The sequence below is a fragment of the Octopus sinensis genome, linkage group LG23 (genome assembly GCF_006345805.1).
Source record: "Octopus sinensis linkage group LG23, ASM634580v1, whole genome shotgun sequence".
Taxonomy (NCBI): Eukaryota; Metazoa; Mollusca; class Cephalopoda; order Octopoda; family Octopodidae; genus Octopus; species Octopus sinensis.
In genome coordinates, this window is record NC_043019.1 from 32,324,959 (window position 1) to 32,340,564 (window position 15,606).

The 15,606-nt window shown below is 37.2% G+C and overlaps 1 protein-coding gene across 8 annotated transcripts in view; it reads left to right on the forward strand.

Annotated features, from left to right (window-relative positions):
* LOC115223373 (eyes absent homolog 1) overlaps nt 1–15,606 on the forward strand; it is a 441,365-nt gene that overhangs the window by 367,337 nt on the left and 58,422 nt on the right. For 4 of the 8 annotated variants that reach the window (XM_036512562.1, XM_036512564.1, XM_036512563.1 and 1 more), the window contains one exon: nt 6,442–6,537. The exons of the other annotated variants lie outside the window; for them this stretch is intronic. In XM_036512562.1, the coding sequence (XP_036368455.1) occupies nt 6,442–6,537 (96 nt within the window). The remainder of the gene's footprint in view (nt 1–6,441; nt 6,538–15,606) is intronic. 8 annotated transcript variants of the gene reach the window in all.

Here is a 15,606-nt window from a genome sequence, read left to right on the forward strand (position 1 = left end):
CTTTTGAACACAACACTTCTGTATTTCAGAGCTGGTTTCAGTGGGGTTGGTATGGAAAGGGTTAAGGTGGTGAACTGTCAGAATCATTAGCACATAAGGCAAAATGCTTAGGGGCATTTTATCCGTCCTTATGGGTCTGAGTTCAAATTCCACTGAGGTCGACTTTGCCTTTCATCCTTTCCGGATTGATAAAATAAACACTAGTTGAGCACTGGGGTCAGTGTAGTCGCTTAGTCCTCTCTCTTCAAATTTCAGGCCTTGTGCCTATAGCAGAAAGGGTTATCATTATTATTAACTCCTGCGAGGGGAAGGAGATTATGAAGTGTTGAATAAAATAAATTACCTGCAAAGAAGGGGTTTAAAAAAAAAAAATTTGCCAAGAGTAAGAGATGGTAGGGCCTGAGTTAATGATTATGTTGTCAGTGGTGGTTATGATGAGGGCGATGGGGTACCAGGCCGAAGGAGATGGTGATGATGATGAACTGTTTTGATGGAGATGAGTGAGGCTGGTGTTTCTGATGAAAATGCAGAAGGTGGTGATGAGGGCTTGGAGGAGAGAGAGAGAGAGAGAGAGAAGGATGCTTATTGCTTTGAGATAATGATGGATGTTGGTAGCAGTGGCAGAGCAGAGGCTGCATCATGGAGAAATCCATGAGATAAGAGGGAGATAGAAAGGGCTGGATGCTTGTTGCTTTGAAAGAGCATGTATGGTGTTTGTAGATGATGATGATGATGTGGTGGTGGTGGTGGCGGTGGTGATGGTGGTGGTGGTTCGGTGGTGTTGTAGATAAATATTCTGGCTTGACTTGGCTTGGTTTGGTTTGGTTTGGTTTAGCTTTGCTTGTGGGTTGAAGATGGGAGTGGAGGGTGGAGCAGAGTAGAAACTGGATCATTGTGAAAGATAAATAAATATAGCCCCACCCCCATCGCCACCCTTTCTTTGTTCCTATGAGCTGAAGGGGAACAGCTTCTAACCTTTTGTGCCATTAATCTTCCACTGACCTCTGTCACCCTTCCCTTATTGTCAAATAAGAGGAAGTAGAGAAAGAGTGAGAGAGAGAGAGAGGGTTGCAGTGAGAGGCAGAAGTAGAAGACACTGCCAGCAGGTGATTTATTCTTGTTGTAGTAATAATCTCTCTTTGTCTCTCTCTCTCTCTCTCTCATTTTATCTTCCCCTTCTCTCTCTCTCTCTCTCTCACCCTTTCTCTCCTCCTCCCTTTCTCATACATATATTTCATGATTGGTTTCTCATGTATTTTTTTTCTCTCTTTCTGAATTTACTGAGGCAAAAATTACTCAGGGGTGACTGTTGCATGGAAACTTGGTAGCAAAGTGTGAGTGTGCATCTGTATGTGTGTGTGTGTGTATGTGTGTGTGTAACAAAAGCAGATGAATTGTCTCAGATTTATTAAAAAAAAAAAGTACAATAAGACAAGAGTGAGAGGGGGGTAAATGAATAAGAGAATTTGTAGTATTCCATCCACCACAGGAGTGGCTGTGTGGTAGGAAGCTTGCTTCCCAACCAGTTTGGTTAAGGGTTCAGTCCCACTGCATGACACTTTAGGCAAGTGCTGTCTACTATAGCCTTGGGCTGACCAAAGCCTTGCAAGTGGATTTGGTAGATGGAAACTGAAAGAAGCCTGTTACATATATATACATACATATATATATATATATAATTTAGGCAGCAATAAGCAATGTGTACCAAAAAGGAAAACTATGACTGAGAGTGTTAGAAACACCTACATTGCTAGAAATAAGAGTTAAACGCTCTAATGCTGCAGTCAAAGCACATAGTTGTATACATACATGCTGACAGTTACCCATAAAACAGTGGTCAAGATGTATGTGTGTTTGTACTTGTGTTTGTCGCTCCATCACTGTTTGACAAACCAATGTTGTTGTGGCTGCATCTCTGTAACATAGCGGTTCAGTAAAAAAGACCAATAAAATAAATACTAGACTTTTTTAAAAAAATAAGTCATGAAGTCGATTTGTTCAGCTAAAAAAAAAACCTTCGGTGTGGTGCTCCAGCATGGCCACAGTCAAATGACTGAAACAAGTATAAGAATAAAAGAATCACAAGTCCGTTATTGTTAAAAGATTGACTTAAACACTATGGTCCTAAAAGGAACTTTTTGTGCAGTTCAGTAAGTGTTTGGACCGGGTTGTGTTGTGTTCTTGAGCAAGACACTTTATTTCATGTTGCTCCAGTTCACTCAGCTGTAGAAATGAGTTGCGACATCACTGGTGCCAAGCTGTATCATCCTTTGCCTTTCCCTTGGATAACTCTTGTGGCATGGAGAGAGGAGAGGCTGGTATGCATGGGCGACTACTGGTCTTCCATAAACAACCTTGCCCGTACTTGTGCCTGGGAGGGTAACTTTCTAGGTGCAATCCCATGGTCAGTCATGACCGAAGGGGGTCTCAGCAGCTCAGTACCTGGTGAAGGTACATGGCTCAGTAGTTAGAGCATCAGACTCTCAATCATGGTGTAGTGAGTTTAATTCTCAGACCAGGCTGTGTATTGTGTTCTTGAACAAGATGCTTTATTTCACGTTGCTGACATCACTGGTGCGAAGCTGTATCGGCCTTTGCCTTTCCTTTGGATAACATCAGTTGCATGGAGAGGGGAGGCTGGTAAGCATGGGCGACTGCTTGTTCTTCCATAAACAACCTTGCCCTGATTCGTGCCTCAGAGGGGGGCCTTTTAGGTACAATCCTATGGTCATTCCTAGTAAGTAGTCATGGACTAGTTTATAGCTATGTGAACGTAAAAGAGAGGGGAGAGAGTGTGAGTGAGCGGAATGCATGTGTCATCTACCATAGTGTATAGTAATGTAGTTAAGTTAATGGTCCTTTCAGCTCATTTGTGTTGCAGTTCTCAGAGCTGACAAAATTTAACTGAGTGTCAATCAACAGCTGATATTGAATATAACAACTGGTATGAATGCTTAATTGCATCTCCATTCTCTGCTCATTTGTCTGCTTCTTTGTCTACTGTTCTTCTCTGCCTTATTGCTTGAAGTTATCAAAGGGTTGACTGATCACTGTCATTGACCTTGACTGGCCAGTTTTATGCTGATGTCATCACTTGATTTATTTCTTGTAGTCACTGAGTATAATTAGTTAGCTTTTCTTTAGAGTGTAGAAAGGGGTTATTTTTCAGGCATCTTCAGAATTCTGTGATTTTTGTTTCTTTTGAAATTATGCAAGTTACCTTGGCCATAAATGTGCTCTACTGCTTTTAGTGTGTTCGTGGTTTGTCTCCAGAAGACAAGTTAGTGTGAGAACTGTGCTGATGATGTCTATCAAGGCCAAAAAAATGTGTCCACTGTTGCCCGCTCTTTTACTTAGTGGCATTCCTCTTTTGGAGAATTCTTGAGTTTTCGAAGTTGATGCCAGTTGCCAATGAGCCCTTGTTGTTTTACTATTTGGAAATGGAAATAATTTCAGTAAATTAAAAATTTATCTAGCATGGTGTTTAATATAATTTTATTTATTTTTGTTGCTACAATGGCACTGGTATTCTCTTAGCTCTTTTGCATACCTCTGTGTATATATATATATATATAAAGGGTAAATGATCCTTCTTGAAGGGCCAGTTTCCATGGCAAATATATTCTCTTCTGGTTGGGACGCCAGTTTGTTGCAGGATTTGAGGCAGTATTTTCACATCTTGATACCTTGTCTCTCACTAACCTTCATTTGTTTTTCGAGTAAGAGGACTCTTCATTTCTGACCTTTCTGAAGATGCAAAGGGAGATGTGGATATGGTGACAGGAAAAGACAACAATGTTGCCACTTGTTACTCAGTGATTTTCAGAGAAACACAAATATAAATTTACACACACACAGTGGGCTTCTTTCAGTTTCCATGTGCTAAATCTATTCATAAGGCTTTTGTCAGCCAGGATTACAGAAGAAGAGACATGACCCTGGTGCCATCCAGAGAGGCAGAACCAGGAACCATATCGCTGGGCGAGCTGAAGGTAGTGAGCTGGCAGAAACGTTAGCACGCCGGGTGAAATGCTTACCAGTATTTCGTCTGCTGCTAGGTTCTGAGTTCAAATTCCGCCGAGGTCGACTTTGCCTTTCATCCTTTCGGGGTCGATTAAATAAGTACCAGTTACGCACTGGGGTCGATATAATCGACTTAATCCGTTTGTCTGCCCTTGTTTGTCCCCTCTGTGTTTAGCCCCTTGTGGGCAGTAAAGAAATAAGAAGCCATATAGCTGGGGAACAAACTTCTTAACCGCTGATCAGGCTTTAAAAAATTACAAAAAAACAACACAGTACTGGGGTTAGGTGAATTTATTCGTCTAAACCCCATCAAGGCAGTGCCTTTGCATGGCTGCAGTCCAATGAATGTCACAAATAAAAGATATAAACGATCAGATTTATTTGATAATTAAAATTCAACTTGTTACAATGTTAATCATTATGTGTAACAAGCTATGACAAACAGCACGTGTGTGTGTGTGGTGTGTAGTAAATACACTCCTCATTATTTTTTTAACGAAGGCACCATGCCAAACTATGAAGCAAAATAATTTTAATGATATTAAAATAATATTTAACTTGGGGAATAAACATTTTGTATGTTTATATGTAATACAGCTGTTTGTTCAATCTCTGCTCTATGTGTATATACATGAGGAAGCGCTGAAGTATTCTTGGCTTTATTTAGGGCAGTGCTTTTCAAACTTTTTGCTGGAGCGGATCCCCCAAGGAAACATTCCACTGGCTCGAGGAACCCCTGTGCAATAATTTAATAGTCTTATGCACACATATCTGCACAGGAGAATTAAAAATTACTGCCGATTTTAGCAGTTTTGTAACTTCTTGTGGAACCCCTGGACTGTACTGGCGGAACCCTAAGGTTCCGAGGAACCCTGGTTGAAAACCACTGATTTAGGGTATTGCGAAAGGCCTGGTTGGAGGTGTGACCTTCCAAGTTCTTTTACAGGGCTTAGAAAAACTGAAGGGCTACTTCAATAAGTGTGTGAATCTGAGAGAGGAATATGTTGAATAAAATCATAATTAACTGATCCTCCTTTATTTTCTTTTACCGAAAGCTGGAAACTTTTCTGCAACCCTCGTGTGTGTGTGTCTATTTTACAGGATAGACTGGGTGCTCTGTATGTGGCAGCAACACCAGTATATATATTACACACACACATGTATATTGTTGATGTTATGAGAAAAATTTTTTCACATTCTCACCAAGTTTATAAATCCTTATGACGTCAACAACCTACAATTCTCACTGGTAAAAGAAAAGTTTCCAGAATGGATAAAAAATTTCAAAGTGTTGCTTTGGTCCATTGGTAGAACATCTGACATGTCTAACAAGATGTAGGTTCAAGTCCCATGAGCAGCTTTTGACATTAAGTAAGATATGCAGAATGCTATTCTATATTGATAGTGATTTCCTTTGCTAATAACGAACTCTTATGAATATATAAGGCGCAGGAGTGGCTGTGTGGTAAGTAGCTTGCTAATCAATCACATGGTTCCAGGTTCAGTCCCACTGCGTGGCATCTTGAGCAAGTGTCTTCTTTTATAGCCCCGGGCCGACTAATGCCTTGTGAGTGGATTTGGTAGATGAAAACTGAAAGAAACCTGTCATATATGTGTATATATATATATATATATATGTGTGTGTGTGTTTGTCTCCCTAGCATCGCTTGACAACCGATGCTGGTGTGTTTACGTCCCCGTCACTTAGCGGTTCGGCAAAAGAGACCGATAGAATAAGTACTGGGCTTACACAGAATAAGTCCCGGGGGTCGATTTGCTCGACTAAAGGCGGTGCTCCAGCATGGCCGCAGTCAAAATGACTGAAACAAGTAAAAGAGTATATATACTTGTGTATGTGTATTTGTGTGTGTGTATAATAGTAAACGTTCTCTTCGTTAGTTGATCGAAAGTGATTTGAGGAAATAAATAAAAATGACGATTTTCATTTTGATTGATTGATTCTAGTTTCACCTCATGAGCTGTGGCCATGCTGGGGCACCGCCATTTATATATTTTTTAAATCTTTTTCTTGTGGTATTGATTTGCAGCAAAAACAACAACAATAATGATAATATAACAATGAAGGGAAAAAGTTTTGTTTTTGTCTTTAAAAACCCCCGAAAGTCTTGAAAGAAAGAAAGAAAGAAAATTTCTGCAAATACTTGATATTTGAATCATTTTTTTTGTTTTTGTTTTTTTGTTTTGCTTGTTCTGTACTGACCAATTGTCCTCTTATTTATTCCTCGTACATTTCTGTTCCGTGTCCGCCCCGTTTCTGTTTGTTATACTCTTCTCATTGTTCTGCCGCCGCCAAGGGCTGCTGCTGCTACTACTACTACTACTACTGTCTCTTAAAAAAAAAAAACCCCCAGCCTCCTCGCGTTTCTTGACTGAAATGAAACCAACGTTGTTTTGTAGATGTCCGAGTGGACTCCGATCACTTCCCTATAGTGGGTGAATTTAAAGGGATGTTGGTCGCGGAGGAATCAGAGATTGAAAATCATCCCATCAATGGTAAATATGGACCAAATAAATCATAATAATAATAATAATAACAATTATAAGCTGTTGTGACTCCTTCCCTCTCTTCTTTTTCCTTTTGCGCGCACCCCTGATTTCATATATATATATGTTTTATATATATATCTATATATATACACACACATGTATAAATATATGTGTGTGTATATATTAAATAAAGCATGTATGTGTAATGGCATAATCGTAATTTTTATATATATATATATATGTATATGTTTTATGTATATATATGTATATGTTTTATATATATATATATTTATATATGTGTTTTATATATTTATATGTGTATGTTATATATATACATATATATGTACACTCATATATGTGTGTATATATTAAATAAAGCATGTATGTGTAATGGCATAATTCTAATTTTTTGTGTTAAATTCATGTGGCGCCTACTAGCAAAAATATTGATCAGATTTCAACATGTATACACGCTGTTTATTAACCCATTTGAGGTGCACGGTATTTAGGTATGTGTAGCCAAAAATACCAAAATGTTTTTTTTTTCTTTTGAGATTGAAATTGATGGGCACATGTAGGAAAGAAAGGATGGATAAAGTGCCTAGAGCTCTATTGTAGGTACAAATAAGATAGTTTATTTTCAAATGCAGAGACGCTGTTAGAACAGCAGAAACACTGGGTAAACTACCCTTAGAAAGCAGAAAAATTTGTCAACAAGCAGCCATGGGACACAAACCAAGACTCTGACCAAGTGCTTTACCATTAAGCTAAACTGACCACCGATAAATCAATCTGCTTTTCAGATGCTTTTAAAGTTAAATAGGTATATATCTGTTGAAAGATGATCTCTGATTGGCTATTACACTTCGAAACGTTTGTTTCATTGGGCTGATGGATTGGCCTCAGATTCCTTTCGACTTGTATCATTTGGGCCAATCAATTAGCCTGGGTGTCCCAAGAGGGTTAGTAAATTTTTATATCTGCATGCCCTTAATTTATTAGTTTCTTACAGAGGCATGGAGTTTCGAATTTGCAGAGATAGATGGCTAGGCACAGACATGGCTGCTTCTTTAAAAAGGTCACTTCCCAACTATATGGTTTCAGTTTCAATCTGACTCCATGGCACATTGGGCAAATATATGTGTGTGCAGAAGACTGCACCATGATTTGACTGCTAAATCTACAAGTTTTTTTTATTATTGTCTCTTGTGGATTTAGCAGTCAAATCATGGTGCAGTCTTCTGCTTGGCCAACTCCTGTCAAACTGCCCAACATATGCCAGCATGGAAAGCAGAAGTTAAACGATGAAGGATGAAAAAGAATAAACATATACAGTAGGCTTCTTTCAGTTTCCATCTCCCAAATCTACTCACAAGACTTTGGTTAGTTCAAGGCCATAGTAGAAGGTACTGTGTGTGTGTGTGTATTTATATATATTGCCTTGGACTGACGAAAGCCTTGTGAGTGGATTTGAGAAATGGAAACTGAAAGAAGCCTGTTGTGTATGTATGTATGTGTGTGTGTGTGTGTATATATGTATATATATATAAACATACATACATACACACACACACACATACATACACAACAGGCTTCTTTCAGTTTCCATTTCTCAAATCCACTCACAAGGCTATATATATATACACACACACACACACACACATACATACACAACAGGCTTCTTTCAGTTTCCATTTCCCAAATCCACTCACAAGGCTTTGGTCAGTCCAAGGCAATAATAGAAGATACTTGCCCAAACTGTTGCGTACAATGGGATTGAACCTGCAACAATGTGGGCAGGAAGCAAGCTTCTTGCCACACATCCACATACGCCTGTACCCTCTTGTAAAATATTTCAGTATTGAATTCTGATGCAAAACCTCTAAATTACAGAAGAATTACAAAACATTTACTTCATGCATACATAACTTTATTTACTTAGCAACAACCCTACATCAGAAGTTCCGATCCTTTTAGCAATGGAATGGCTGGAAATTCAGGTCAGAAAACACTAATTAGCTTTTCAACCCTTTACCAATTAACGAATTATAATATACATCGGGTCATTAAAATTTCTCTTCAATTCAGCTGTATATAAAGTTTTATTTTTGTTGACTCTGTATGAATTTAACTTGTCAAATTATGAACATGCCATATATATGTGTGTATGTATATATATATATATATACATACATACATATACACACACATACCGCGAAAGAAAATATTTATTAAAGAAATATTCCTGTGTGATGTGAACTTTATTCAAGATGTGTATAAACAATCAGAAAATATTATATTAAGAGTTAAGACAGGGTAGTGAGTGGATGGTTTGGGATTTTTTAAAAAAACAACTATATAGATATTTCTTAAAACTGCAAGAAATTTCTTAGCAGCTTGGCACCATAAGCACACACTCGTATGCCAAATATTGTAAATTTAATTTCAGTTTCAAAGAAGACTTTTTTCTTCTTTTTTTTTTGTATTGACTGTTTCAATAAAAAAAACTCTGTTTAACCCTTTAGTGTTTAAACCAGCCAAATCCGGCCCAATATATTCTACATGTTTTATATTCAAACTGGCAATATCTAGCCTCTCACTCCTAACCTACAATGCCATTCTGAAAATAAACAATCACATCATTGAAACCTCAAAGCTGTAAGATAATGCATGATTAATTCAAAACAATTTGAGTGAAAAAGTATTACATTTAACAGAGTATTCTGAACACTAAAGGGTTAAAAAAAAACATCCTAGCAACATGAACAAAATGAGCCATTTGGTAAGCTGAGGGTTTTATAATATATTACTGTAATCCAGCCAAATGGTTTGAGAAGTTCACTTCACAGCAATGAGGTTCCATGCCATTCTGTGAATCATACTTAATGCTATCCGTATAAGCATCTGTTATCTACAGATACAAAATCCCTAGCTTGTTATGTTATGAAATCTCTGTGATTTCACAACATAGCAAGTCGGGTTTCTACAAGCTTCTCTGAAATTTTATGTTTGTCTGTGAAGCTATTATAGTAGACACTTGCCCAAGGTGCAGTGCAGTGGGATTGAACCCAGAATCATGTGGTTGAGAAGCAACCTTCTTGCCACACAGCCATGCTTGCATCTATTAGTTAAATAATTAAAACACTAATTGTGAAACTAATTGAGATTGCTCTACTAAGACTACAACTAATTAAATATGCTGTATTTGGCATAAAAAATGCAGAGGCATATTAGATACACCCCTTAACGTAATCTTCGGGTAGAATCAGGATGGCACTATGTGTGACTGAGTTGGTCTTTTTTTAATCACATCTAAATTACACTCGCGAAATTTGGTCCGACTCAGGTCAATGTTAGAGGGTTCTGTATTTGGTGGCATAAAAAACACACTCTGCAGGGGAAAATATTTTTAGGGCATCAAACCGGCCATATCTGGCCCAAATATTCTTCATGTTGTATGTTCGCACCAGCCAGATCCAGCCTCTCACACCTACCTAATTAGATAAAAATAAGTCACATCATTGAAACCTCAACGCTACAAGATAATGCACGAGTAATTCAAAATGATGGGAAATGAATTTTAAAAAAAGGCATTACATTTGACAGAATTAATCTGAATGCTAAGAGGTCCAAGCTTCTGGGATGCCTGACTTCACAATCCCCCACCCCACTCCGCAAAAAACCCATGGGGTTTTTTGGGGGGGGATTGTGAGGCATCATCAAATAGCAAATCAGTATCCACCTTTGAAGATACTCGCAGGACCATCCTTGCAGACAAGAGAAAGTGGGGAAGTAAAATAGGGATTCCCTTAACCAACCCCTGAACAGCCCAGCTTCTCCTGTGTCCTTTGTGGTCATGCATGTTTGTCTCAAATCGGACTCCTCAGGCAATCAGCTCGCCCGCCTGCAGCAAACATAGATGTCCTCCTCTGTACATCTTCACTCACTAAGCCAAACTATGATATATTCATTTTAAAAGAATAATTAATTAATAATAAACTAACCTATTATGTCAGGCTCTCATCAATAAATGATTTACTGAAGCTACCCCACGTGGCACGTTACCCATAAGAAATCAATCTGATTATCACGCATATTAATTTCTTTCAAGCACTACAATTCAGTTATAAAATATTAATTGCCCGTTATTTCGCTGTGGTTGCGATAGTATAATTAAACATTAATTATTCATCAAGAGTGTAAAATTAGACAAATCACGAAATAAAAAATTAATTAAAATCTGATTGTTTATCATATTTTGAATTAATGAGTGTTGTGTTTTTGTTGTGTTTTTTTTTTTTTTTAATCGTGTTCTGCTCTCTTGCTCTTCCATTTGTTTTGGGTGTTTACGTGTTGTAACATATTATATATATTTTATATATAAATTCGTTGTACCGATATTCAGCAATATGTCCACTTTTATCTGTGTATTTGTCCATCTACCGAACATATGTGATAACTTTACACACTTCAGACCTCATAAAGATATATCCCAAATCTTCTCATCGCGGAATTTAATCATATAGAGTTGTAGAATTCATGTTCAAAATTTCAGCGGGAACACAAGTCCACACATGGTCCCGGGCCACATGCATAGACACTTTAGGTTAGTGTAATCCATAGCAGCTTGCTTTGCCATCAATTGTTGATCGTCAGAGAGGATTCGCTGACCAAGTCAGCCAATTATCAGAGTAGAGAAGCAGGAACAGACTTGCAAGAAAAGTTCAGCTGAACACACTCCAGATGATTGCCTCCACCTGTACAAGTACTTTATCAGTGCTAAAAGTGGTCTACCACTTATTATAAATACATTGGAGCTATGACCAGTGTCCTGTATGTTTAGATACTTAGCTAAGTTTCAGCCAGTATTGGCCCAGGCCATTTCTAACTCAATAGCACCACCTGCAATCAATAAACAGAAAGAGTAAACAATTATATAAAACCTATTTTATATATATATATATATATATATATATATACATATATATATAAATTAGGGAAAAACTACTATTATGCAATTCAAACAAGGATAGACATAAACCAAATCATAAATTAAAAAAATTATTTTTTTTTAAAACATATAACTAGATTACAAAAAGTACAAAAATGAATAATCATTATATAATAAGTAAAAAAACTACGTACGTTTCATGGCTATAATTAAATTCAAATTACATTTAAATTTAAATATATATATATATATATATATATATATATATATAGGGGGAGTTTACTCAAAAGACGAAGACAGGTGGTGTACAAAACAAACAGATGTATTAGTATAACGCTCAGGAATAGAAAAAGTCTTTTACGTTTCGAGCCTACGCTCTTCTACAGAAAGGGACACAGAAAAAACAAGGAGAGAAAAAAATGTGTGTAGTGGCTAACGATAAAGAAAGTAAGAAAATGGAGATATAACATTTAAAATTTTTTATTTAAATTTTATTAAATGTTATATCTCCATTTTCTTACTTTCTTTTGAATGATTATAAACCATGATTTATGTACAAACCTATTGTTTTATGAATATTATTATTCACAACAAATATTAGGCATTAAACCAGTAATTCATTGGATGATACCATCCCTTAATTAGGCTAATTTAACCTCTAATTGAATTGTGTGTGTGTGTATCCCTCTCTCTCTGTCAGAGAGGCACTGAGCAGCTATACGCACACATACAGAGAGGCACTGAGCAGCTATACGCACACATACCCACACGGCAGTAACTACCACCTACCGAATTCAATCACAAAGCTCCGGTCGGCTCGGGGTTATAGCGGAAGACACGTACCCAAAGTGCCATGCAGTGGGACTGAACCCGAAACCATGTAGTTGGGAAGCAAGCTCCCTAACCACACAGCCATGCCATATGTATATATATATATATATATGTATATACACACACACACATACAACAAAGTAATATCTCTAATGCAATATAGCTGTGAAAGCAGCAGAAAGATTGGGGGTGGGTATTATTACCCTTATAAGATGGAAAAAAGTTATTATCCATCTTATAAGGGTAATAATACCCTATTTTACTGCTGTTTTCACGGTGATACTGCATTGGAAATATTACCTTCTCATTTGTATATTATAAATACATGCATGTGTATGTATAGATACATAAGCAGATCGATAGATAGATATCAGGAAATCAGAAACAGGTCCATAGTGTTGATGAAGCATAAATCCACACGTATATCTATATATATCTATATATAATATGAGGGGATATTATTCCAAACTTACAAGGAAAAATTCAATTTAGAAATACTAAATCAAATTTCACAAAATTGCAGGTGGCACGTAAAAAGCAACCACTACACTCACGGAGTGGTTGGCGTTAGGAAGGGCATCCAGCTGTAGAAACATTGCCAGATAAGACCGGAGCCTGGTGCAGCCTTCTGGCTTCCCAGATCCCCGGTCGAACCGTCCAACCCATGCTAGCATGGAGAACGGACATTAAACGATGATGATGATGATGATGATGATGATAATATATATATATCTATATAAATTAGAGAAAAAAAAACCCACCTTTTATCAATTCAATAATGAAAAATTAAATTATACCATTTAGAAAAATTACATCTTATAGAAAGATTAAATATAAGATAAAACATATAACAATGATTAAGTAATGTGCAAAATAATAAATAGAACGTATATATTTGGTATATATATATATATATATATATATGCATGTATGAATTCTGTTGAAGTGTTATTGTTTCTTATGTGGTGTAGTGTTGTGGGTTTGTGTTGTGCTGTAAATACTCCACTTTTTGTGTGTGTGTGTATATATATATATTTACTGTTCAACAGTATATTACTGGTCAGAATGTACTGTTGGTTTTGCACCAACCAAGGTACTTGGCAGTATAGAAAGCTCTAATATTATATGAATGCATACATCTATCATATTTTCTGTGATAGACAGAGGAACAAAAGACAAGTAGATACTATAATATACTGCAGGTTTTGTACAATTATTTTGAGGTGGTTTGTATTTGTATTGTGTTGATATATTTATATTGCTACTCTTTTTTTTTAATTTTTTGTTGTTGGTTTGGTGTTGTGTCTGTTGTGCTTTTTTTTCTTTTTATTTATTTCTTATTGGGGTGGAGTCTGATGATTCTAAATATTCCTATATTTTTTGAACTGCTCAGTTTTCTCCTGTTTCATGACCTCTCTTAAATTCCATCTTATTAACTGTCTGTCTCTGAACCTCTGCCTATCTTATATATATACAGTTGGTGTGTAATGGTTAAGAAATATTTCCTATTATTTTCCAATTGATATTGAACTCCACATTTATATTTATACACACACACATACTCTAAATATATTTCTATATATTCAATCACTAATATACAGATAAATTAGTTATTAGCAAGAGAAAAAGTGTTTGTAACAAATAATAATTAGTATATCTAAATTAAATTGCATGTGTTTGGATCACTTTAAACTGCTGTTAACGTCTAGAGATATTATCTCTGGAGGTATTGACGATACACTAATTAAGCACTACTTCACAGGCTGACAAAAAGCTCCTCTGCACCAGTAGATAGCACTACTGTATCATGTAATTTCACCATGCCTGGGGATCGTCAGTGGCTGCCATCCACACATCAAATGCTAGAATGGAAATCAGTCAAACCACTATAGTGTAATAATGGCCAAACAACAAGTGATGTTGTGTTATTAGCAACAGTTGCAGCTATCCAAAGAAAGCCAAGCTTTTTTTTTTTTGTTATTGTTATTTAGCCTGAGACCAGCTCTGATCCAACAGCCCTATTGTCAAAGAGCTTCCTACCTTGCCCATCCTAGCATAATGATGCAGTGTTTTTCCATTTGTAAGATGACAGAGTAGCATTTGAGTAGCACATAGCTGTCTCTTCTAGCAGTTAACGTGAGACTTCCAAGAGGTTCTCATTGTTGTTTAGCTCTGATTCTACTGCCCTTTAATTTAACTCTTTTGATACCAAGTCCTTCTGAGAGTGCCCCTGGTTCTAGGACTTAGGTCAATCTAATCGACTTAATCCCTTCCCCAAAATTTGAGGCCATGTGCTCCAAGACTGGGGTTGCAGACTGGGGTCGATGTAATCAACTTAATCCCTTTGTCTGTCCTCTCTATGTTTAGCCCCTTGTGGGCAATAAAGAAATAAGAACCGTTAGCACGCTGGACGAAATGCTTAATGGTATTTCACCCGTCGCTACATTCAAATTCCACCAAGGTTGACTTTGCCTTTCATCCTTTCAGGGTTGATAAATTAAGTACCAGTCGCGTACTGGGGTCGATCTAATTGACTGGCCCCTTCCTCCCAAATTTCAGGTCTTGTGCCTAGAGTAGACAGGATTATTATTAATAGTATAATTATTAAGACAGTGAGCTGGCAGAGTTGTTAACATGCTGGACAAAACGCTTTTCACTTATCCTTACATTCTGAGTTCAAATTCTGCTCAGGTCGCCTTTGCCTTTCATTCTTTCGGGGTCGATAAAATAAGTACCAGTTGAAGACTGGGGTCAATGTAATCAACTTACCCCTCTCCTAAAATCGCTGGTCCTGAGCCAAAATTTGAAACCATTATTATTATTATTAGTGCCAAGTGAGGAAAACTGTGAAAGGTCCACTTTGCCTTTCCTTCCTCTGCTCACTGTTGGCACCTCCACCACTCAATTGTAACCAATGATGATAGGCAGCGAGTTGGCAGAATTGTTAGCAAGCTGGCAACATTTTGCCCATCCTTGCGTTCTGAGTTCAAATTCCACCGGGGTCGACTTTGCCTTTCAATCCTTTTGGGGGTCGATAAATTAAGTACCAGTGAAACACTGGGGTCAGTATAATCAACTAGTTCCCCATCCCAACCCTAAATTTCGGACCTTGTGACTCCTTGCAGAAAGGATCATTATTATTATTATTACATTTCACTCAGAACTGCTATTTTTAGCACTTAAAGCAACCATGTAGCAGCTCCATGTTTGTTTGTGTCCGTCCCTCTGTGCAATAAGCTTCTGCTTATCTTGCTGTCCCCTTTTGAGGTCTGTCTGTGCGTCTCTGTGTCTAT